The sequence below is a fragment of the Ovis aries genome, chromosome 3, assembly GCF_016772045.2.
Source record: "Ovis aries strain OAR_USU_Benz2616 breed Rambouillet chromosome 3, ARS-UI_Ramb_v3.0, whole genome shotgun sequence".
Taxonomy (NCBI): Eukaryota; Metazoa; Chordata; class Mammalia; order Artiodactyla; family Bovidae; genus Ovis; species Ovis aries.
In genome coordinates, this window is record NC_056056.1 from 225,589,052 (window position 1) to 225,612,812 (window position 23,761).

General features: G+C 57.6%; 1 protein-coding gene and 2 long non-coding RNA genes across 14 annotated transcripts; 2 read left to right on the plus strand and 1 right to left on the minus strand.

Annotated features, from left to right (window-relative positions):
• Positions 1–1,010: 1,010 nt before the first annotated feature.
• DENND6B (DENN domain containing 6B) lies at positions 1,011–13,707 on the minus strand. 12 transcript variants are annotated; one of them, XM_027968265.2, is made up of 20 exons: positions 13,422–13,707; positions 8,059–8,097; positions 7,946–7,988; positions 7,324–7,436; positions 6,822–6,902; positions 6,190–6,295; positions 5,993–6,072; positions 5,857–5,919; positions 5,538–5,593; positions 4,905–5,027; positions 4,720–4,815; positions 4,532–4,626; positions 4,347–4,412; positions 4,147–4,211; positions 3,979–4,068; positions 3,843–3,896; positions 3,593–3,702; positions 3,385–3,487; positions 3,222–3,296; positions 1,011–3,140 (listed from the first exon to the last, which is right to left on the minus strand). In XM_027968265.2, the coding sequence occupies exons 1-20, from the start codon at positions 13,587–13,589 to the stop codon at positions 3,018–3,020; spliced, it is 1,749 nt and encodes a 582-aa protein (XP_027824066.1). In that variant the 5' UTR covers positions 13,590–13,707; the 3' UTR covers positions 1,011–3,017. The 12 variants fall into 12 exon arrangements, 8 of the variants coding, with proteins under 8 accessions (XP_027824066.1, XP_060270300.1, XP_060270299.1 ...); XM_060414317.1 differs by having other exon boundaries at positions 3,222–3,487; XM_060414316.1 differs by having other exon boundaries at positions 3,222–3,487; positions 3,979–4,211.
• LOC121819251 (uncharacterized) lies at positions 4,772–9,480 on the plus strand. Its single transcript, XR_006059522.2, has 2 exons — positions 4,772–5,259; positions 6,072–9,480. It is a non-coding gene; the product is annotated as an uncharacterized LOC121819251 (long non-coding RNA).
• A 175-nt stretch (positions 13,708–13,882) lies between the features above and the next one.
• Positions 13,883–22,896, plus strand: LOC132659648 (uncharacterized). Its single transcript, XR_009600310.1, has 3 exons — positions 13,883–13,936; positions 17,540–17,689; positions 20,556–22,896. It is a non-coding gene; the product is annotated as an uncharacterized LOC132659648 (long non-coding RNA).
• The last annotated feature ends 865 nt before the right edge of the window (positions 22,897–23,761 follow it).

Consider the following 23,761-nt stretch of genomic DNA (forward strand, 5'->3'; position numbering starts at 1 on the left):
GGGAGGGGGAAGGGAGGGCTCGCTGGGAGAGGGAGGGAGAGGGGGAGGGGAGGGGGAGGGCCGCCGGGCGGGGCGCACCCCGCGCGCCCCCGCGCTTCCTACATGGCCCCCTGCGCCCCCGACGCCCAGCGACTTCAGTGGGTGGACTCCGCCTGGCGCCTGGGAGGTTTGGCCTGATTCAGGCTCAGCCTCGGAACCCAAATCTGGGCTCTGGAGGAGTGCCCGAAACCCCTGCCCCAACCCTCAGACTGGGGAACAGACTGGGAACAGGCCGGTCACAGCGGTCCTTTGCAGGGCTGGGGCCTGCAGGGCTTTGTCCCCACACCTCCTTGGGGGAAGAGGGGTCCTTGGCTTCCAGCCACCCTCCCCGCTAGCTCGAACCCAGGATCCATCGACTGGCCTTCAGTGCTCAGAGGTGGGAGGCCAGACACGGCCCCTCCCTGGGGAGTCCAGTTCCAGTCAAGAGCTTGCCCCACGTTTGGCCACTCCGGCCCCATCCCTCCTGATCCTGATGCCCCTGGCCGCTTCCCACCCAACTTGAGCAGAGGTGGGGAGCCCCCCGCCCCAGGAGGTCAGCTCTCCTGTGTCCTCCCGCTCCCTCATGGACCCTCTCTGATCACAAGCCCTGGTGCGGTGAGCAGCTGCTGGGGACCCAGGGGAGTGTGAGGCCATTTCCCAGCCTAACCCTGACTCCCACATGTGGGCCCCCTCCCTTTCTGGGGGAGCTGCCATCCAGCTTCCCCTTGCCTGCAGACAGCCGGCTTCCTGCACCCTGGGAGGGGCCTGCTCCGTGCTCAAAACCCCCCACTAGGATGAAGCTGTTGGAGAGGGCCCCCCATGACTTCTTTCTGTGACATGCTCCCAACCAGCAAGGCCACACCTTCACCCTTCCAGCCCTGAACCATCCACACCAAGGCCCATCCACGCCCCACCAAGAGAGCCCTCAAGTTACCAGAACCTCATAGGAATGCCAACTTTTCATCCAAAGAGGAAGTTGGAAGACAAGCATGTGTCACAGAAAGACACTTTAATACCAAAGATGTGGGAAGGCCCCCATCCCAGACTAAAAGCGAGGCTTTAAATAGCGTGCAGGAAGCTTGGGGGTGACGACTGTCCTTCCTGCCCCTGGATCAGCCCACTGTCCCACGCCCATCCCCGGCCACCACTCCAGACCCACACACAACCTCCCGAAGAAAGCGGCCTCCCACACTGGCTGACCGCGGAGCCCCCGGGGACCACTGCTTCCTGCCCATCCAGGCCCTGCTGTGCACAGAGCTCTGGTCGGTGGGGCGCCGGCCTCCTTTGACTCTCCTGACCTTTCCTCCCTCCTCACTGTCCCAGCCAGGGCTGACCTGATCCTTCGAGAGAACCAGGGAGCTTTGATAGGGGGTAGGATGGAGCTGGCAGGACTCCATGCCAGGCTGTGCTGTGCCCAGAGGCTGCCAGTGTTGGAGTCCACCCTGGGCAGTGATGCCCACCCTGCCAGGCGGCCCTCCCCCGCACCCCCCACCAGGGGAACAAGCTGCTGTGAGTGCCCGCAGCGCGGACTCAAGTGGTGCTAGAGGGAGGGCGCCGGCATCCAGGGGCTTCTGGCGGTGCCCGCCGCCGGCACTGCTGGAGGCAGAAGTCTGGGTGGTTGAGGACACCCTGGCACCCCCTTGCAGCCCAGCCCTGGAAGGATCATGAGCGAGGCTGCCCTCCAGCACAGGCCCGTGACCCTCCGAAAACAGAGGGAGGAGAACGGGCAACATGCTGCAGTGGCGGCGGGGCACCCTGCACCTGGCAGCCCTGTCCCAGATCGGGCAGGCTGCGGGGGGGTCCACGAGGTCCCCCTCTCTCGAAGGCCTCACTCTCCTCTGCCTGCAGCCACACGCCAGGCCACCGGAGGCGGCGCTCAGGGTGGACGAGCCGACACTGGTGGTCCCGAGGCCAGTGCTGCCGCCATCTGGGGGCAACCCCCCCGCTGGGGAGCAGTGGTGGTGCGGCCCGGCCTGGGGGGCTCCAGAGGAGACAGGAGGCCCCCCGCTTGCACCTGTGCTGCCCGCCAAGGCCCTGGGGGCCTCTCAGGTGCAGTCTCCGGGGCCGTTTCGCTGGGACCTCCCGAAGGCCTGCAGCTCTGGGTCCAAGCCTCACTCCGCCCCACCCACCTCCGGCTGAGCAAGCTCCCCTGGGGTGCAGCTGACAGTTCTGGCCGGGCCTGGGTCCAGTGCTCCAAGGTGTCCCACGGGCACGTGGGCCACTTCGGGGGCCTTTCAGTCCTTGCCAAGGAGCCTGGGGCCCTGAAACTCTGGAGGGCTCTAGCTGCAGGGGCCGGATTCAGCTAGAGTCCAAGACCCTCTTCTGCCTGCAGGAGCAGATGGACACACGGGGGGCCACTGGAGTGCCTGTGAGCTGGGGCAGGGCAGGGCAGAGTGGCGGGAGGGGTGTCCAGCGGGGTGTCCCTCGAATGGAACCGAGACAGGGCCCTGGACCCGCCTGGCAGCACCTGGGGCCTGGCAGAAGCCCCACGAGCCACAGGCCAGCACCCCTCTGCGCGAAGCAGCTTCTCCCCTCCCAGGCGAGGACGGAGCCAAGACTCCCCTCCAGGCAAGAAGGGGGACGGGGCGCCTGTGTGAGGGAGGCGTCTGCCTGGCAGCCACCTCTTTCTGTCTTCTGTCCTGAGCGGGGCATCCTGGTGGGTCTAAAGGACGCACCAAAGGCAATGCCTGGGCCTGCATGGTACAGGCAGATGGGCGTCTGGAGGGGGTGGGTGGCCTTGGCCCAGATCAGATCGGTGAGGGCTCACAGCGTGCCACCCCCACCCGCCTAAGACCCTGGAGTAGGCAGGTGGGGCCCATGGGGAGGTGAGCTCAGCTAGCACACGAGCCGCCAACAGTCAGGGTCCAGGCTACAGCTCTGAATGCCACCTTTACTACTGGACGGCGGTAGTGCCAGGTGGGGGGCATCAGGGAACTTGTGGGGGGGCGGGGGAGGAAAGCAGCTCGGCCAGACTCTGGCCGCGGCCCACGGGCACCGTCCTAGGGAGGGCACAGGACGGCCTGCAGGTCCTTGGGCAGGGAGCCGATGGCCGTGTCGATGTACAGCCGTGCCCGCTTCAGGGTCGCCTCCTTCACAGGCAGCTGGTGGCCCTGTGCCCGAACCTACAGGGACAGCGGGGCTCAGGGGCAGGCAGCCTGCACGGCCGGCTGGCCGAGGGTGGGCAGGGCCGCGCAGCGTCTCACCAGCCTCTCCCGAAGTTTCAGGATCAGATCCACGACCTCCACCTCGGACTTGTCCTTCATCCAGAGCTCGATGTTCTGCGCGGACGATGGGCTGTCTGTTTCCAAGGCCCTCAACTCTGGCAGCGGCCTCCCCGCCAAGCCCCCTCCCCCAGCACCCCCTCACCGCCTCACAGATGGCCTCGAGGTGAAGGGCCTCAAGCTTCTGGGCCATCTCCCTGCGCCGCTGCCGATACCACCCGTCAAAATGGGGGGACTTGAAAAACCGCCTGTCAGGGCAGGGGGGCGGCGGCTGTGGGCTCCCGTGGGCTAACAGGTGGGTGCGCGCGCCCACCGGCCGCGGGAGCCCTGGACCCCGCCGATGCGCCGCCCACCTGTAAAGGCCCAGCCAGTCGCCCTTGAGGACACAGGTGAGCTGGGGCCCCGATCGCTCCAGGCTCTGCAGGAAGTCATCCTGGCGGAAGGGGCGGATCTGGGGAGGAGTCTGCAACAGCAGCAAGTGAGCCAGTGCTGGAGGACCAGCCTCACAGGGGCACACCTGGGCCACTTAGGAGTCTCCCCAGGGCACTTCCCAGGCACACCCCTGGCCCTGACTGAGAACCCTCAGCCCCCCTGGGACCACACCTTCCAGGGCACGATGCCCTTCTGCAGCGGCATGAGGCTGGCCATGTAGTGCTCCTGGGGGCGGGAGGGCAGTGAGTCTGGGCCGCAGCCCGCCCCTGTCCCCCATCCCCCGTCCCCCGCCCCGTGCTGGCCTCACCAGAGGGATGATGAAGCTCTGAGTGAGCTCCAAGAGGTGCCGCCTCAGCACCGCCGTCTGCACATCCGACGGCCGCTTCTTCTGCAGGCCCTGGGAGTTGCCAGGGCTGAGCCAAAGTGCCAGGCCTGGGTCCCCCTCCCATGGGGAGCACCCCACCCCCAGCGGTACCTTCAGCAGCCGTCTGAACAAGGCCTTGTCTCGGTGGAGGTGGGCCGTGTATGCGGTGTAGAGGCCTGGGGAGGGCAGAGGGCCACGTGCTCTGCTCTGGGGGTGGGGGCACCCCCTCTGGCTGTGCCAGCCCCACTGCCCGCCCCTGCCCGCCCCCAAGGCCTGTCTCTGGGTCCCGGGAGGAGAAGAGGAACACGGACCTGGCTTCGTGTCCAGGGTCTTCAGCCTCGAGGGCTTTTTCAGTTTGACCTGCTTGGGAAGGTCCCCTACAAGACACACCCCATGGCCGGGCCTCAGGGCCTCAGCTCTGTCTCTGCAAGCTCAGAGCCCACCAGGCCCCACGCACGTCCCCAGGGGCCCTGGGTGGAGGCTGGGACAGCCTCACCTGATGTCTTGGGCTCCCCAACTCGGAGAATGTGGGGCCAGTGCTGAAGTGTTTTGATAAAGAAAGGGTTTGTGACTCCCAGGACCACGTTTGGTCTAGAGAGAGAGAGAGACAGAAAGAGGGAGGGAAGGAGGCAAGGTTGGGGGGGCAGGGGGCGGGGCGGGGGAGGGGCCGAGGACAGCGCTTACGGGGCCTGTGTGCGCGTAGTGAACTCCTTGAACTCGCTGTCATGGATGGTGAAGTAGGGGCGGTAATCGCAGCAGAACTTGAGGGGCTGCAGGCAGCTGCGGAGGTGGGGGCCCTCGGGGCAGTGAGCACGCGGGGCCAGCCCTGGGCCCCGGGCCCCCGCCCACCGCGCGGCCGCCCAGCCCACCTGGTCAGCGCCAGGACCATTTCTGAGGACACGGCGGGCGAGGGCGCCAGGACCAGCAGGGGCTCCCCGAGGAGCATCAGCTCCCACAGCAGCTGCACGTGGGCCAGCACGGGCCGGAAGCACCTGGGGGGGCGGGGGGCCGGCGGGGGTGTTGGCCAGGCGAGGGGCTCCCCAGCTCCGACCACCTGCCGCCACAGGTCCGGGCGGGCCCTGCTCCGAGTGGATGCCGGACTCACACCAGAGGGAAACGGTGGAGTCATGGGAACCTGCTGAGGGCGCATCCAGGCCGCACCTGAGGCCCCCAGGCTGGAGGCTGGCATCCCTGGCTCCCGCTGGATGCGGCGGGTCTCCAAAGGTGGGGTCCCCCGCCAACCCCCCAGGGAGCACGGCCTCCCCCCACGGCACCTCCCAGCACCATCACTGCCGGCCCTGCGCAGCCTGCCCACGGGGCTCGGATCCTCCAGGTGCAGACCCTGGGTACCTAGCTCCTTGTCTGCTCCAGTCTCCCTCTCAGAACTGGCCGGGGGGCCAGCTCCTGACCAGCAGTGCCCCTGGCAGCCCCGCCCAGATGGGCCTGAACCTCTGGGGCCCACTCACCGTCTGTGGGGGCGGGGGGGGGTGTGCAGGGCTCACCTGAACAGGTCCAGCTCGTGGACACTGGGGAGGACCACTGGGGCTGGCAGCAGGGTCTGCAAGGGGTGAGGAGCCAGGCTGAGGCTGAGGCTGCTGCCCCAGAGCACCAAGCGGCCCGCGCCCCCCTCAGAGGGGTTCTCGGGCTGCATCCCTACCCACAGGTCTCCCCTTGCCCGGCGCCCAGAAGTGGGCAAGGCCACCCCGCCCCCGACTGGGTCATGGGCTTTGTCTGTGCTGTGGCTGGCCCCAGGACCCCAGCAGGGGAGCTGGGAGGCCCCGCCCAGGGCAGCATTGCAGCAGGGGGGGGTGGGGGGCCCACCTCGTGGCCGCTGGGCTCCGGAGGCCCGGGCTCAGGCGTGTCCGCTCTCGATGGGATGTGCACCTGTGGACCGAGGGGCAGCTGCGGCGGGAAGGCCACAGGCACAGGGGCCCCCACGCCGGCTGCCAGCCCCAACCTGGAGGACGACTCCCATGACGGGCAGGCTCAGGGTCCGCCCCGGTGCGGGGGCCGGCCACTGGTCAATCTCGTTGCAGACTGTGGACACAGGCAGCTGGCGTCAGAGGCCGGGCCTGGAGGAAGCTGCCCAGCAGAGCCACCGGGAGCCACAGCCAGGTGGACTCAGTGGCCCCGCCGCACCTGCTGGCCGCTCACCTGCTTCCAGGCAGGGCGCCAGCTTGTCGAAGAACTCGGGGGCCACCAGGCCCAGCAGCGCCTGGAACAGCCGGACGAAGGGCAGGCGGGACAGCAGCACCAGCGACTGCAGGGACCCCGGGGCCGGTGAGACGCCGCCCCAGCCTGTGGGGGGCCCGGCTCTCCAGGGCTGCCGGGGCAGGGCGTCCCACCGGCTTTCTAGGATGGCTGTCTCAGGAACAGCCTGACGAGGGACTAGAAGACCACCACCACAGCAGAGCGAGCTGGAGCCCAGGCCTTTGGGAAAGGCACGTGGCCAAGATTCTGGGAGGGTCTCCCTGGGATTCAAGCGCCTTCTGCTCTGGTTCCTGAGCTCAAGACTGAAGTCATCAAGATGGTGATGAGGCGCCCCACCCACATCCCAGTTCAGGGAGGGGCAGGGAGCCTGGGCCGGACAAGGCTGCGGGCCGGGCAGGGCGAGGCAGGGCCTCCACAGAGCCCACACCCCGGCCTGAGTGGTGGTGGGCTCAGCCCAGCACCAAGTGCCCAGGGCTGCAGAGGAGGGGGTGCTCCTGGAGGCTCCGGACCCCAAGGCCGTCAGTCCCTTCTGATGGCAGCTGCCCCCAGCTCCCAGAGGAGCCACCCCGGCTCACCTTCTGGAAGTAGCCCCGCTTCACGGAGCTGTCCTTCACCTGCCTGAAGTACACGTAGCCAAAGTAGTGTGCAGGCTCCCTCTGGAAGGAGGGGTGTCAGCCAGGCCGCGCCCCTGCCCACGCTCCCTGCGGCCCCTGTGGACCCCCGCCCAGGCCGCAGCACGCTCTCCCCAGCCCCCAGCTGGCCTGTGAACCTCGGCTCTGGGAACCCGGGAACCTCTCCAGGGACATCTCCGCAGACCCAGGCAGCGGTTTGGGGCTCGGGAGGCCTGCAGGCCTGCACCGTGAGCCCTGCCCTGGTGCACACAAGCGCTCAGGACCAGCTCCAGGGACACCTGCAGAGCCTCAGAAGGGCTGGCCGGCCCCCGCTTGAGGCTGGGGGGCCAGGCTCAGTCTGCGGCAGTTGGAGACCCTGCCGGCTGGGGGGTGGGCCAGGCGGCCTGAAGGGGCAGCTCCCGGCCTGATCCTGGCCCGTGGTGGAGGGGAGGGGTTAGCCGCTCACCTGAAGTGACGCGGGGGCCCCACTGTCGCCGTGCTTCTCACCCGCGTGCCCGGGGCGCCTCTGCCCTCCACACTGACGGATACGAAAGCTGAACTGCGTGTCCCCAAGGCAGCCTGGGGAAGAGAAGACCCGTCACGCTGGGTCCAGCTGGAGTCTCTCCTGCCAGCCCCTGGGGGATCAGAGTGGGGAGGCCAGGGCCCCTGCATCTCTCCACAGAGGCCCCTGTGCCGACTCCTGTACCTCGGGGTTTAACCTCAGCACACAGACACGCACACAGACAGCCCCGCAGCGTGGGCACCGAGGAACCCCACTGGGGGGTGGCAGGACCTCCGTGTGGCCTGGCTGAGCCTGCCTGGGACAGAAAACAGGCTGGCCGTACACGCGAGCCCCTGGGAGGGGCTGAGGCCAGGACCCGGTGGCCCCTCTGCTGGGGCGAAGACCAGACCCCGCGGGTCCCTCTGCCCAGACTCCTCTTTCCACAGGAGCCAGGGAGCCTGGTGGCCACGCAGGACTCAGAATATCTCCCCAGAGGAAGCGGGGCCGGGGCTCCAGGCGGTGCGGGCCAGGCCGGTCGCAGAGCGACGCCCAGGGCAGGGCAGGGAGAGGTGGCGGGGTGGCCTACCTGAGTGGGAGTCGGGAAAGGACAGGTAGCAGATGCTGCTTTTCTGAAACACAGGAACCCAGTGAGGGTCTGCTCTCCAGGCGAGGTCTGCTCCCGAGAGGGCTGGGACCCACCTCCTTGTCCGTGAGCTGGAAGTCACTGGGGTACACCAGCTGCGGGGGACACAGACCGCTTGGTGGCACGGGCTGGGCCGCCTCGGCGCTGGGCTGCACCCCCTCCACCCCTTCTGACTCCCTGGTGACCCGGCCCCTCTCTGGGGCTCCACCCCCGCCCCCCCAGCGCCCCAGCCCCTGCAGCACGGGACCATTCCTGTTTCTTGGCCAGCACACCCTGACCGAGCTCAACTCCCTGCCCACATCCTCACCCTCACGGCCACTTGCTCAGACTGGCCTCTCCGTCTCCATGGACCAACCGCCCATCCCCGAGACGCCCCCTCACTTGGAGGGGGGCAGGCCCTGCCGGCCTCCGCGCCTGCCCCGCCCCCCCAGAGGGGCTTGGCTGCACCCTTCCCTCCCCGCCTGCTGGCGCAGGTAGCCAGCCTCCTCATCCTGGCTTCACCAGGCGGTGCCTGACGCTGACACCCTTGCCTCTGAGCATCTTCACTCCAACCCCCACTAGTGAGGGGTCCAGGAACTCCCAGCCTGCTCCCGGTTTGGAGCACGACCTATGGGGTACCCAAGCCCCAGAAGTGTCCAGGGAGCACGACCAGCTGGCCAGGCTATATCTGGGAGACGGGCCGCGCTCGAGGGGAGCCAAGCAGGTTGAGGCTCGCCTGTCCGGCCGGCAGCCCTGTGCTCAGGCAGTGGGTCTGAATGGATCTCCTTGCGGGACGCGAGAAATGGCAGGCAGCCCCCAGACTGCTGCTGGACCTTGGGCGTCGCCACTGCCCTAGCCTGTGCTCAGAGCAGCAGGCTGGCTCCAGTGGCTGCCTGCAGTGGGCCAGGAGCCGAGGGGGCCGGTGTGCGTGGCCCCTTCTCACTCACTCTGTGCCAAACTCCCAGGCAGAGGAGGACTTGGGTTTTGGCTGAAACTAGGCTTCTTCTGGGCTGTGCCCTGAAGCCCAGATGGTGAGTGCTGGGCCCTGGGACTCCCACTGACACAATCATATAGCTTCTGCCTCTGTTTGCTCTGGGCCTATTGTCTCCTCTGCAGCCACCGAGTGTCCAGAGGCCCGGGACTGTGTCCCAGGCACTTTTGCCTCGGAGCCCCGGCAGGGGGGTAGACCCTGACCAGATACCGTACAGGCATGTCTCGTTTTATTACACTTTGCTTTATTGCGCTTCTGGATGTCATGACTATTTTACAAATTAAGGGTTTAGCAATTCTACGGGTGCCATTTTCTCACATCACACTTCTGCGTCATCCACATAACTTCCACAACATCTCAAAACTTTTTCATCACTGTGTTTGTTTCAGTGACTGTGATCTATGTGTTTGATATTACTGTTGCAGAAAGATGACTTACTGAAGGCTCAGATGGTAGCATTTTTTAGCAGGAAAGCATTTTGAAATAAAGGAACATACGTTGTTTTTTAGATACAGTGCCATTTCTTGCACTCGCGTTATACGAGTCCAGTGTAGGAGAAGTAGTGTTAGTCGCTCAGTCGTGTCTGACTCTGCGACCCCATGGACTGCAGCCCGCCAGGCTCCTCTGTCCGTGGGATTCTCCAGGCAGGGATACTGGAATGGATTGCCATTCCCTTCTCCAGGGGATGTTCCCAACCCAGGGATTGAACCCAGGTCTCCTGCATTGCAGGCGGATTCTTTACTGTCTGAGCCACCAGGGAAGCTGCTGCTGCTGCTGCTGCTGCTAAGTTGCTTCAGTCGTGTCCGACTCTGTGCGACCCCACAGACGGCAGCCCAACAGGCTCTCCCGTCCCTGGGATTCTCCAGGCAAGAACACTGGAGTGGGTTGCCATTTCCTTCTCCAATGCATGAAAGTGAAAAGTGAAAATGAAGTCGCTCAGTCATGTCACCAGGGAAGCTAGTGTAGCCATAACTTTTATATGTGCTGGGAAGCCAGGAAATCTGTGTGACTGGCTTTACTACAATGGCCTGGAACTGAACCCCCAACAACTCAGGGGCCTATATTTACGGAGAGTGTGAAAATATGTCTCTAAAGGACAGTGGAACAGGTGGGTCACGTAGAAATCACGAGATGTCAGCTAAGGCGGCAGCAAGAAGGAGGGGCGGAGAGGAGGGAGGCTGCTGCTGCGGCTGCTGCTTTAGTGAGTGAGTTGTGACCGACTCTGTGACCCCACGGACTGCAGCCCGCCAGGCTCCTCTGTCCATGGGATTTCCCGGGCAGGGACACTGGAGTGGGCTGCCATTTCCTTCTTCAGGGGCTCTTTCCAACCCAGGGATTGAACCTGCGTCTCCTGCTTGGCAGGCAGATTCTTTACCACTGAACCTCCTGGGAAGCGGTGGGAGGGGAGTTGGCCAAACACTGTTTGTGGGGTGGGCCCACAGAGGTGCCTGGGGACAGCACCCAGAGAGGCAGGGGCCGAAGGGCCACGCGGGCCAGGTCCCTGCATGCCTGTTGAGAAGGGCCGAGGAAAGGCAGGTGCCTGCCGGCCGGGGCAGGATACACCAGGCTCTCAGGGCTGGGGTCAGGGGTCTGAGTCTGGTCTGCAGGCACAGGAGTCTCGCAGCGTCTGAGCAGGCTTGCAGCCCTGCCCAGGGCTCCGCGTTCAGAGTTTAGGAGCTGGGAGCAGAGGCCAGAGGGGAGGCCACGCTTGAGCGAGGGGACAAACAGGGCAGACCCACAGTGATGGGCAGAGAGTATGGAGCCTGCCGCATGGTGAGCCACGTCCCCTGGAGCCACGGGGCCTCGTCCTTTCCACCCGAGCCTCAGGGCTCAGGGGCGGTGCTGCCGTAACCCAGGCCTCCTGAGGAAGACAAACATGGGAGCTTCGCCTTGCTGGAGGGGTACCTCTCGGAAAACGCTTCTGCACGAGCGGCGTGGGTGCCCCAGGCTCCCCGAGCCGAGGCTGCCTTTCCCAATCTCTCCTTCCCACCGAGGCTGTGACGCAGGGCGTCAGGGGCACTGACTGAAGCTGACGTGGGGGTCTTCAAGGACGCGGGGGTCTCTCTAGCCGCCTTCCATTTGGCCAGACATTAAAAGGGATGTAAAAGTATGAAATCATGCCATTCTCCTCACTAAACTTGTTTCTGCAAATATGGTTGTTTCGGTGGGAATATTAATAGCTATATTGATATAAATGGTATCTCTTGTTCTAAAATGGATTAATATGCATTTTTAATTTTTAAGTTTTAACTTTTAGTGTAGAGAATGTTGATCGATGCGACCCACATAAAAAGCCCCTCGAGCCCTCGGCAGTTTTGGAGACTGAAAGAGTCGTGAGACTGTGCGGTGTGGGAGCTGTGGCCAGCCAGGGGACGCGGACACCCGGCGGAGCCAGGATCCCCCGGGCCGTCGCCCGTGGATCACTGCACGGGCTTCGTGGCTGGCAGGGCTGCAGAGAGGAGCGCTGCCAAGGCCCGAGGCAGCAGAGCTGGCCCCCTGCCCGCCCTCCCCGCATGTCTGACCCCTGCCTGCCTGCAGGCTCCAGAGCACCCACGAGCGAGGGGCACGACACACATGCTGCCTGCGCGGGGTGGGGCCTGAGCCACTGACGCTGTGTCTCTAGCACAGGACGCGAACTCCCGGTGGGCAGGCCCCAGGATCGCACCCAGCTCTGGGTCCTCATGTCCAGCAGCAGGATCGCGGTGCCTGGCTGGTGGCAGTCGACTGATACTGGATTTATTGAGTGACTGAATGGCTGGCTCCTTGCCTTTGCTTTTGCTGGCTTCTGGGGGGAGGGGTTACTTGAAACAGCCCCCCTCCCAGGTCTGGATGCCTCCTTCTCATCCTCCAAGATCTGGCCAAGCGCCGCTCCTTCCTCTGAGCTGCATCTGCCCATGGAAGTCTCCGCGACCCACGAGCGCCCGGAGGGCGGTTCCCGGGTCTTCCATCCTGCCCCAGCGCCGAGCACAGTGCCAGAGCCTCTGTGGTGCTCAGCCAGGCCAAGCCCACAATAAACAGTAAGTGCAGAGCAGGTGCTCCGTGAGTGACTGTGGATTCAGCTGAAATGACCCCCGATCCTCCCCACAATCTCCAGGGCAGAGAAGAAAGACAAGACGCAAACCGGTGAGCACCGGGGGGCTGCCCTACCCGATCCCTGCACAGACGCGCCGGCCCCCCAACACCCCAAGAGTTATACAGCCCCAGCAAAGCTCGGAAGCCCAGCACATGGAGCCTTTAACTGTTCTTGCTCGAATGGTTAAGTTCTAGAAGATCATACATGAGAATGCCTTAGGGAAACAGTAGACCCCCTTCCCTCGTGTTTTCATCGGGAACAATTTGGGCACCAGCAGGAAAATGGACTCTGCGATACTGGGCAGGTCACCTGACCTCTCTGGCCTCAGGTTCCTGCATCAAGTTAGCCTGGTGTGCCATCAGGGCACAGGTGTGGTGAATGGGGTCTCCACAGCGAGCCGGGTAGGACTTGAGCTTCCCACAGCCTCCTGGAGTTCAGCAAGGCCTTGGAAAACAGCCCTTCACCCTGACGCTGGCTTTCCCATGACGGCTGACCAGGCTCACCTCAGCCAGCTGCAGTCACGGGATGCACCACCTCCTGGGTTCTCAGAAAGCTGCCTCAGACAGCGTGCGGGAGCCTCCCTCCTAAGCCTCCCCTGCCCTGGTCAGCTCCACGGTCTGCGTCTGGCCTTCAGGGCACAGGGAAGACCATCCCGCCAGGCCTGCTCCACTACAGAAGGCCTTCCTCCCTGCGTCTGACACGTTGTGGTCGACATCCATGTGGGTGGGGGTGGGAAAGAGTCTCGAAGGCAGGGCGAATCCCCTAGGCTGGGTGGGCTGGGTGCAGTCAGTGCACAGAAAGATGACTCCCGGGGCTGGATGTGACCCACCAGGGGTCCAGATCAGGTTCTAAGTGAACAAGGAGGAGCCCAAAGGCTTAAGCAAGAGACCACAGATACTGGACTTGAGATTGACGGATCTGGAGCGGCGCCGCAGGTGGAGCTGTCGGCCTCGCATCCTCCCGGGATGTGCCGTGGAGGGAGGGGAGGAGTCAAAGGTGACCTCTGGGATTCTGGCTGGAGTAACTGAGGGGAGAAGGTGTCATAGCGTGGGAAAGGCGGGGGATTTGGGGGGGGGGGGAGACAGGCTTTTCCTGGGGAGGAATCAAGTGTGCCACTTGGGGGATCAGAAGTGCAGGGCTCCCCTCTCCTCCATCCCGATGGGAGGTCTTGGCAACTTCACATTTTCCCCTCTGCTTGGGGGTAGTGTTTCAGGAGGGGACCAGTGCAGGGTTCCAGAGGGGGAAGAACCGGAGGGTCTCTCACGGGGAGTGGGATTCCCAGGCCCCTCGGCAACGCCTGAGCTGCATCCGCCTCCAGCGACAGCGCAGGACCCGCCCTCCGCGGCCGCCCCGGCCCCGGCCCGCGGCCCCCTCACCTCCAGCGCCTGGCCCAGCTCCAGGTCGAAGGTGACCACGCACACGCACTCCAGCCAGGCCGAGAAGCGTGCCCAGGGCGTCCCCGGGGCCCGCATCCCGGACGACGGCGCGCCGAGGCGGCCGCGAGCCGGCTTCGGCCCGGCGCCGGCCCCGGCCCCCAGGTCCATAGCCTCGGCTACCCGCACCGCCCAGCGTTGCCCGGGAAACGGCCCGAGGCGTTGCCCAGGGAACCGACCAGCGGCAGCAGCCCGGGCGCGTCCGCACCGCGCGGCCGAGCAGTCGAGCGGCCATCGCGGGCCAGAACGGCCCAGGCGCGATCTCGCACGCCCCTGGCGGCTGGAGAAGCGCCGTGCGGCGGAGAGGCTCCAAGACGACCAGCGAGACGCGCCCGCGCGGGCCAGAGCCGCCCGAGGCTGGAGGAGGGACTTCCGGTGGGAGGAGCGATCGGGGAAGCTGAGCCAGGGAGGGGGCGCGGCCCCGGGCGGCGCGGAGTGTCCCCTCCTGGTTGAGCCTGGTAAGCGCCCTTCTCGGCCGGGTTTCGTCGTTACCGACCTCCCACTGTACCGGCTGTCCTGATCTCCCTTGAGCTTTGTCCCCATGGTCGCCTCCTGGTGTGCGGATTTGCAGAGGGTCCGTGTGTGACCTCTGGGGCACTTTTGCTTTCTTTAGCCCGGATAGCCGGTGCTGGGAGACCCCCGCAAGTGCCCTCCTCGCCTCTTGGGCCCACCGCTCTTCCAGATGTTCCTGGGCCCCTGTTGGACAAGACCCATCTGTCCAAACCGAACTCTGTGTGTAACGCATAACTCCAGCCAGCAGTGCCGTTTTATTTTCGGCTGCGGTGGGGAAGTGTGGCTGGGGGCAGATGGCAAGCCCCCTCTTCCTCTACGGCATCACCATCCCTTGCCCCTCAAAATGTGGGCCCAGAGTCTCATCCCTCCACCCCCATCACACGCAGGATCATGGAAGGGCGAGGTTGGAGCTGAGAATAATTTAACTGACACGCTATATATATATATATATATATATATATATATATATATATATATATTTTTTTTTTTTAAGGAAAGCTCCGCACTTAGCCTAGGATAGACTAGGTCAGAGTAACAACTCCCAAGTCTTCAGTAGATTTTTCACTGTTCATAGACCGATGGGAGAGTCAGGTGGCTCTTCTTGACTTACCTCTGGAACACAGGACCTCTTACAGCACTGGCAGTGGAGAAGAGATTAGTGGAGACCTGCTAGCTATTAATTGCCTTGGCCTACAAGTGATCAGGAAGATCCCCTGGAGAAGGAAAGGATAACTCACTCCAGCATTCTTGCCTGGGAAATTCTGTGGATAGAGGATCCATGGCAGGCTTGAGTCCATGGGGTTGCAAAAGATTTGGACACAGCTTAGAGACTAGACAACAACAACAACAAGTGATATAACACCTCTGCCTAGAGTCCATGGGCCAAAATGAGTCCAAAAAGGAAATGTGATTAGGGAATCAGAAACGTAGTTGCCACACTTCTGGCTTTGAAAATGGAGGAAGGGACCATGAACCAAGGAATGCAGGCAGCCTCCAGAAGCTAGAACCAGGCGAGGGAATGATTCTCCCCTCAAGCCTCCAGAAGGAATGCAGCTTTGCTGACACCTTGATTTAAGCCCCATAAGATGCAACTCAGACTTCTGGCTTCCAGAACTGTATGTGTGCATTGTTTAAGCCACTAAATTTGTCTTAATTTGTTGCAACAGCCCTATAGCTTCCCAGCTGGTGCTAGTGGTAAACAAAAAAACCCGATTGCCCACGCAGGAGACATAAGAGACTTGGGTTGATCCCTGGATTGGGAAGATCCCCTGGAGAAGGGCATGGCAACCCACCCCTGTATTCTTGCCTGGAGAATCCTATGGACAGAGGAACGTGGCGGGCGACAATCCATAGAGTCACAAAGCGTCAGACAGGACTGAAGCGACTTACCAGGCACGCAGGAAACTACTACATATAATATGCAGCCTTTCTGTTTGGTTTCTTGCACTTCAGTTCAGTTCAGTCAGTTCAGTCACTCAGCCGTGTCCAACTCTTTGCTACCCCATGGACCGCAGCACACCAGGCCTCCCTATCCATTACCAACTCCCGGAGTTTACCCAAACTCATGTCCATTGAGTCGGTGATGCCATCCAACCATCTCATCCTCTGTTGTCCCCTTCTCCTCCTGCCCTCAATCTTTCCCAGGACCAGGGTCTTTTCAAACGAGTCAGCTCTTCACATCAGGTGGCCAAAGTATTGGAGTTTCAGCTTCAATATCAGTCCTTCCAATGAACAGTTAGAACTGGACACGGAACAATAGACTGGTTCCAAATAGGAAAAGGAGTACGTCAAGGCTGTATATTGTCACCCTGCTTGTTTAACTTATATGCAGAGTACATCATGAGAAACGCTAGACTGGAAGAAACACAAGCTGGAATCAAGATTGCCAGGAGAAATATCAATAACCTGAGATATGCAGATGACACCACCCTTATGGCAGAAAGTGAAGAGGAGCTAAAAAGCCTCTTGATGAAAGTGAAAGAGGAGAGTGAAAAAGTTGGCTTAAAGCTCAACATTCAGAAAACGAAGATCATGGCATCTGGTCCTATCACTTCATGGGAAATAGATGGGGAAACAGTAGAAACAGTGTCAGGCTTTATTTTTGGGGGCTCCAAAATCACTGCAGATGGTGACTGCAGCCATGAAATTAAAAGACGCTTACTCCTTGGAAGGAAATTTATGAGCAACCTAGATAGTATATTCAAAAGCAGAGACATTACTTTGCCCACTCAGGTCCGTCTAGTCAAGGCTATGGTTTTTCTTGTGGTCATATATGGATGTGAGAGTTGGACTGTGAAGAAGGCTGAGCACCAAAGAATTGATGCGTTTGAACTGTGGTGTTGGAGAAGACTCTTGAGAGTCCCTTGGACTGCAAGGAGATCCAACCAGTCCATTCTGAAGGAGATCAGCCCTGGGTGTTCTTTGGAAGGAATGATGCTAAAGCTGAAGCTCCAGTACTTTGGACACCTCATGCGAAGAGTTGACTCATTGGAAAAGACTCTGATGCTGGGAGAGATTGGGGGCAGGAGGAGAAGGGGACGACCGAGGATGAGATGGCTGGATGGCATCACTGACTCGATGGACGTGAGTCTGAGTGAACTCTGGGAGTTGTTGATGGACAGGGAGGCCTGGCGTGCTGCGATTCATGGGGTCACAGAGAGTCGGACACTACTGAATGACTGAACTGAACTGAACTGAACTGAATGAACACCCAGGCTGATCTCCCTTAGGATGGACTGGTTGGATCTCCTGGCAGTCCAAGGGACTCTCAAGAGTCTTCTCCAACACCACAGTTCAAAAGCATCAATTCTTCAACCCTCAGCTTTCTTTATAGTCCAACTCTCACATCCATACCTGACCACTGGAAAAACCATAGCCTTGAATAGATGGACCTTTGTTGGCAATGTCTCTGCTTTTTAATATGCTGTCTAGGTTGGTCCTAACTTAGCATAGTATTTCTGAAGTTCATTCATGTCGTTGTGAATATCATATCAGTAATTTGTTCCCTTATATGACTATTAGTTCATTGTCTGGATACATGACATTTTCATAATCCACTCTCAGTGGAGTTATTTAAAGAGATTTCAGTTGAAGTTGGAGCCAGGATAGCCAGAATGCTCTGGCTGGGAGCGTTCCCATGCTCATGGTTCACCATCAGTTACAAGAAACAGGAAGACAGGTGTCTCTACTTTTTCTCTAACCGGAAGCAGAAAACTTCCCTCTCCCCAAGGACATCCAAGCCAATCAAAGACTGTCACAGCCCAACCTTTGGGAAGCCTCCAAGCTCCTCCAGTGGACTCCAGTTATCACATTATCACAGCTCCTCCTTCTCCCCCTCTTCTGGGCTGTATGTTCAGTTTATAAGAAACTGTCAAACTATTTTCCAAAGAGGCTTTACCATTTGATGTTACCCCTAGCAATGTATGAAGGCTCCAGTTTTTCCACATCCTTGCCAGCATTTGATGTTGTCAGCCTTTTTATTACTTTTATTAATATAAATTCTTTTCCATTGTTTTTTGGCTGTCCTGGGTGTTCGTTGCTGTGCACAGACTTTCTCTCTCGTTGCGGCAAGTGGGGGCAGCTCTGTTGCTGCGGAGTGCAGCAAGATTCTCAAGCCCTGGACCACCCGGAAGAGTAGCCCCTGCTCTCCGGAACCGAAGAAAGCCGACGTGCAGCAATGACTGGACAGTCATAAGTAGGTACGTAGATAGACAGAGATGGGGACTGCAGTGATAAACCTATATGCATTGCTCGCAGCGACCAGAAGTTAGCAGAGGTGTGAAGTGGTTTGTCCCTCAAAGCCTCCGGAAGGAGCCAAGCCTGCTGACACCTTGATTTTAGACTCCTGGCCTCCTACACTGTGAGAGAACGGATTTCTGTTGTTCAGCTCTCCAGGTTTGTATCTGTTATAGTAGCCTTAGCAAACAAATATAAGCTCCTGCTAAAACCATGGGTGCTGAGTTTCTAATGAACTTCCCTGGTTGGCAACGCGTCACACCCTTTGTCATGAATCCCTGGGACAATTAAGCTTCTCCGGTCTAAGTCCAGGAGGACCCTGGAAGCTGGCACATGGTCTTGCCCAGGCTTGGCCTCATGAACCCTTTGCCTCTGTTGATTTTACCTTGTACCCTTTCCCTGTGAACATCATGGCTAGTCTGATGACTCCAATCTCTCCGCCACGTCTGGCTCTGGACCGTGCTTCGTCCCTTCAGCTTGTGTCTTTCACCGTCTGATTGTGTGATTTGCCTTATCATTATTTTGTGGCAGCCAGACACGGTGTCCTGGGTGAAAGGGCCTGCTCACAACAAGCGTTAGCAATGTCAGGGGCGGGGAGGGGAGGGGAAGCCCTCTTCCCTGGGGCCAGAGCCCAGGCCTCCATCCATCTTGGGATGAGCCCCCAGTCTCTTCCTGAGCCTGTGCCTCTGCATGGGAACTTCACAAGTGTTTCTCCATTTTATATCTCCCCTTGGTTGGGCCAGGATGCCCAGGGGAGGCTGGAGCTGCACATTTCCCTTTCTGAGGTCAGTTAGGCTCTGATAACACCCCAGCAGGTCAGGCTCTGGCTAACAAGATTTCCTTGAAGGCAGCCTTGTTAGGAAACACAGAGTGCTCAGGACGTTTGGAATGGTTCCTTCCTTCCCCCGGCAGAAAGCTTGAGGGGACTTTGCTGCGATGTTTACTTGGGGACCTGGTCATGCTCCAGGGGTAAATCTCACAGTACTGTATGGACTCCCTTAGGACTGAGTCCCCGTGGTGTTTTTAACTCTCAGACCTGCTATGGTGAGCCTCCAGAAATTCATTAATTACAGTTCAGTCTCACCTCCCCACACAGAGTTTCAAGTCAGTTTCTCTCATGAATGTTTGCAGACTGTGACGACTTGTATTCACCTGCCCGTCTCTCCTACCTTGGGAAGAGTGGATTGCTGTGTCCTCCCTTCTCTTACAGACCCAAGAAGAGTTGCTAATTTTTGAGTTTGTTCAGCCCCTTACTTCTCAGCAGAGATTGGTGACTTCCCAGCTGCTTGCATGCAGAGCCCTACAGTGCAGAACTGAGGTGGCAAGTGCAGACATCCTTGGCTCATTTCCAGTTTTTAAAAAGCATAACACCTTTCACCATTAAGTTTGGTGCTAGCTATAGGTTTTTCCCTTTAATGAAGTTGATGAATTTCCCATCTGGTCCTCGTCTGTTGAGAGTCTTTATCACGAATGTGTGTTAAATTTAGTAAAATGCCTCTTCTGCAGCTATTGTGACAATCTTGTGGGTTTTATTCTCTTTTCTATTAATATAGTGTGTTACATTAATTGAATTTTAGATGCTAAACCAACTTTGCATTCTTGGGATAAACCCCGCTGATCTTGGTAGATAAGTCTTTTTATAAGTTGTTGAATTTGGTTCTTCATTCCTGGTTTGTTTGGTGTTTTTTTCCTGTCTTAATTTTTTTTTGTTTTTTCCTTCACTCCTATTGATTTGAGAGAACAGCTTGAAGAACTTTCTTTTTCTTTTCATTTTCTTTCAGTTTGATGAACTTTCTTTAGTGTTTCTGATAAGACAAATCTCTTCCCAATAAATGTCCTGTTTTGTTTACTGGGACTATCTTTATCTCATTTTCATTTTTCTCTCCAGCCTTCATTTCTGAAGGATGGTATTGCTGAGTATAAAGTTTATTCATTGGCAGGTTTTGTCTTTCCTTTGACACTTTTCTTGTTTGTTTCGTTTTTCTTTCGACGCTTTGCACGCGTCATTTCACTGCCTGTGGCCTCCATCGTCTCTTGTGAGAAGTCAGCTATTTAACTGTGTCATCCTTGCCGTGGGTGTGATGGGGGTCATTTTCCTCTTGCGGTTTTCATGGATTTCTTTGTCTTTGACATCCAGGCATTTGGCTATGGTGTATACAGGTGTGGGTGTCTCTGTGTTGGTCCTGTTTGGTTTTAGTTTTCTCATCTGGGGAGTCCCAGGTGTCTCAGTGGTAAAGAATCTGCCTGTCAATGCAGGAGACTCAGGTTTGATACCTGGGTCGGGAATATTCCCCTGGAGGAGGAAAGGGCAACCCACTGCAGTATTCTTGCTGGGATAACCCCATGGACAGAGGAGTCTGGCGGGCTGCAGTCCACGGGGTTGCAGAGAGTCAGACAGGACTGAGCAACTGAGCACGCGGGCATCAGTTTCCCGCTACTCCAGTCTGTGAGCTGCCGCTCCGCTGGGCTCTTGCGGAGAGCAGGACAGGCCGTGGTTCTTCCTGCTCTGACCGTGCTCCAGGGGCACGTTTATTTCATATCAGGGTTTCACTTTTTCTAATTGATTGGTGAATAATTTTGCTTTTGGTATTTATAGCGATTAGTTGATTTTATTTGGTCCTCCTGTCCAGAAATTCTGGCTTCAGCCTGGCTTTGTACTAGCTGTTCTGTGTACACTATGAGAAGAGAGTTCTATGGAAAAGCCGTAACTATCAACTACATCTTGTGACCAGTTTCAGAAACAAGGACTGTAGTAGCTTAGCATGTTTTCTCTTTGCATATATAATATATAAACTAACTGTTGCCTTTTCTCTGTTTTCCATTTTTAAGAAATACACGGTGTTGGAATGGACATACACACAGTAGTGATACCGCATATAAAGCAGATAACGAGCGAGAACCTGCTGTGCAGCACAGGGGACTTCGCTCACTGCTCTGTGGTGCCCGAGACGGGAAGGAAATCTGAAAAGAGTGGCTGGGTGTGCACGTGCCGCGGATTCCCTCTGCTGCGCAGCAGAGACCAACACAACACTGCAGATCAACTCTACTTCAGTGAGAAATGTTACACGAGTTGGAATAGTACATACGTATTTTGCAAAAGGCAAAATGGCGGTCTGGGGAGGCCTTACAAATAGCTGAGAACAGAAGAAAAGCGAAAGGCAAAGGAGAAAAGGAAAGATACAGCCATCTGAATGCAGAGTTCCAAAGAATAGCAAGGAGAGACACGAAAGCCTTCCTAGGTGATCAATGCAAAGAAATAAGGAAAACAATAGCATGGAAAAGACTAGAGATCTCTTCAAGAAAATTAGAGATACTAAGGGAATATTTCATGCAAAGAAGGGCACAATAAGGGACAGAGATGGTATGGACCTAACAAAAGCAGAAGTTATTAAAAAGAGGTGGTAAAACTACACAGAAGAACTACACACACAAAAAATGTTAATGACCTAGATAACCATGATGCTGTGATCACTCACCTAGAGCCAGACATCCTGGAGTGCAAAGTCAGGTGGGCCTTAGGAAGCATCACTATGAACAAAGCTAGTGGAGGTGATGGAATTCCAGCTGAGCTATTTCAAATCCTGAAAAATGATGCTGTTAAAGTGCTTCACTCAATATGCCAGCAGATTTGGAAAACTCAGCAGTGGCTGCAGGACTGGAGAAGGTCAGTTTTCATTCCAATCCCAAAGAAAGGCAATGCCAAAGAATGTTCAAGCTATGGTACAATTGCACTCATCTCACACACTAGCAAAGTAATGCTCAAAATTATTCAAGTTAGGCTTCAATGGTATGTGAACCAAGAACTTCCAGATGATCAAGTTGGATTTAGAAAAGGCAGAGGAACCAGAGATCAAATTGCCAATATCCGTTTGATTGTAGAAAAAGCAAGAGAATGCCAGAAAAACATCTGATTCATTGACTATGCTAAAGCCTTTACTGTGTGTATCACAACAATCTGTGGAAAATTCTTCAAGAGATGGGTATACCAGACCACCTTGCCTGCCTCCTGAGAAATCTGTATTCAGGGCAAGAAGCAACAATTAGAACCAGACATGGAACAACAGTTCAGTTCAGTTCAGTCGCTCAGTTGTGTCTGACTCTTTGCGACCCGATGAACCGCAGCACGCCAGGCCTCCCTGTCCATCACCAACTCCCGGAGTTCACTCAGACTCAGGTCCGTCGAGTCGGTGATGCCATCCAGCCATCTCATCCTCAGTCGTCCCCTTCTCCTCCTGCCCTCAATCCCTCCCAGCATCAGGGTATTTTCCAATGAATCAAATCTTTACATGAGGTGGCCAAAGTATTATGCACAACGCATCATGTGAAATGCCGGGCTGGATGAAGCACAGGCTGGAATGAAGATTCCTGAGAGAAATATCAATAATCTCGGATATGTAGATGACACCACCCTTATGGCAGAAAGTGAAGAACTAAAGAGCCTCTTGATGAAAGTGAAAGAGGAGAGTGAAAAAGTTGGCCTAAAGCTCAACATTCAGAAAATGAAGATCATGGCATCCGGTCCCATCACTTCATGGGAAATAGATGGGGAAACAACTGAAACAGTGACAGACTTTATTTCTTGGGGCTCCAAAATCACTGCAGATGGTGACTGCAGCCATGAAATTAAAAGATGTTGCTTGGAAGAAAAGCTATGACCAGCCTAGACAGCATATTAAAAAGCAGAGACGTTACTTTGCCAAGAAAGGTCCATCTAGTCAAAGCCATGGTTTTCCCAGTAGTCATGTATGGATGTGAGAGGTGGACCATAAAGAAGGCTGAGCGCTGAAGAATTGATGATTTTGAATTATGGTGTTGGAGAAGACTCTTGAGAGTCCCTTGGGGGAGATCAAACCAGTGAATTCTAAAGGAAATTAGTCCTGAATATTCATTGGAAGGACTGATGCTGAAGGTGAAGCTCCAATACTTTGGCCACCTGATGTGAAGAACTGATTCATTAGAAAAGACCCTGATGCTGGGAGGGATTGGGGGCAGGAGGAGAAGGGGACGACAGAGGATGAGATGGCTGGATGGCATCACCGACTCGACGGACCTGAGTCTGAGTGAACTCCGGGAGTTGGTGATGGACAGGGAGGCCTGGCGTGCTGCTGTACATGGGGTCACAAAGAGTCGGACACGGCTGAGAGAGTGAGCTAAACTGAATACATACACTGAATAATAAATTTAGTTAAAAAATACACAAGTTGTCAAAAGTTAAGATTGCCGTTTAGTTCGGAGAGCATAAGAGAGTACTCGGTGGGGCAGTGACCATCTGAGGAGGGATGAGTGGACACTCGGTGGGGGTGCGGTGACTGCTGGGACTGCACAGACGCTCTCCCTCAGGGGACAGTGAGGCTTCTTCGCTTACAGTAAGGGTGGATGCACCTCGCCAGGTGAAAATAGAGCCTTGTTTCTTGCTGAGAGGAGGTTCAGGTGTGTTTGAGACTGACTTTCCAGAAGGTTAGACTTGTTCGCCTTCCACTTACTGCCTCAATCCAGACCCAGCCTTCTCCGCTGCTCTGTAATGATGGAGCTGGGTGCTGGGAGCACTGAGCAGGGCATGTTCTGTCCTTTCTTGAATATAGCATTCTTTATAATTAATCTCACTACCAGTAGTGTTTATATCGAACTTTCTCTGAAGTCACTGTGTGGTCTCTGTCTCCTTATTGAACCCTGGCTACTGATGCAAGGAGGAAAAACCAAGCCGGGAAAGGGGGTGTGAGTGCGCCCGTGTGCGTGCCTGTGTGCCCACGTGCATGTGTGTATGGAGGCTTGAGAGTTTAAGTAGGGAGGCCAGGGAAGTCCTCAGAGAGAAGGAGACGATGGAATAAGATGTAGGAGGTCAGTTAGCATGAGGACAGTTGGAGGGCGTGACAGGTTGCACAGACAATGGCCTGTGGCAGGAGGGTGTCATGGTTTGGCGCTAAATGAACAAGGGGCAGAGCACAAATGAGACCCGACTGGGTAGGACCTGTGGGTGGCAGCAAGGACTGGCTTTCATGCTGTGTGAGACGGGAGCCTCTGGGAGAGGGATGCAG

Bases quoted from the DNA above. Each gene is read 5' to 3' on its own strand.
- DENND6B (XM_060414314.1), bottom strand. From the start codon at position 13,589: ATGGACCTGGGGGCCGGGGCCGGCGCCGGGCCGAAGCCGGCTCGCGGC. The intron at 4,627-4,719 runs GTAAGCGCTGTC...CTCTCTCTCTAG, and splicing joins ACTACGCGCACACAGGCCCC to ACCAAACGTGGTCCTGGGAG. The intron at 4,413-4,531 runs GTGAGGCTGTCC...TGTGTCTTGTAG, and splicing joins TGGGGAGCCCAAGACATCAG to GGGACCTTCCCAAGCAGGTC.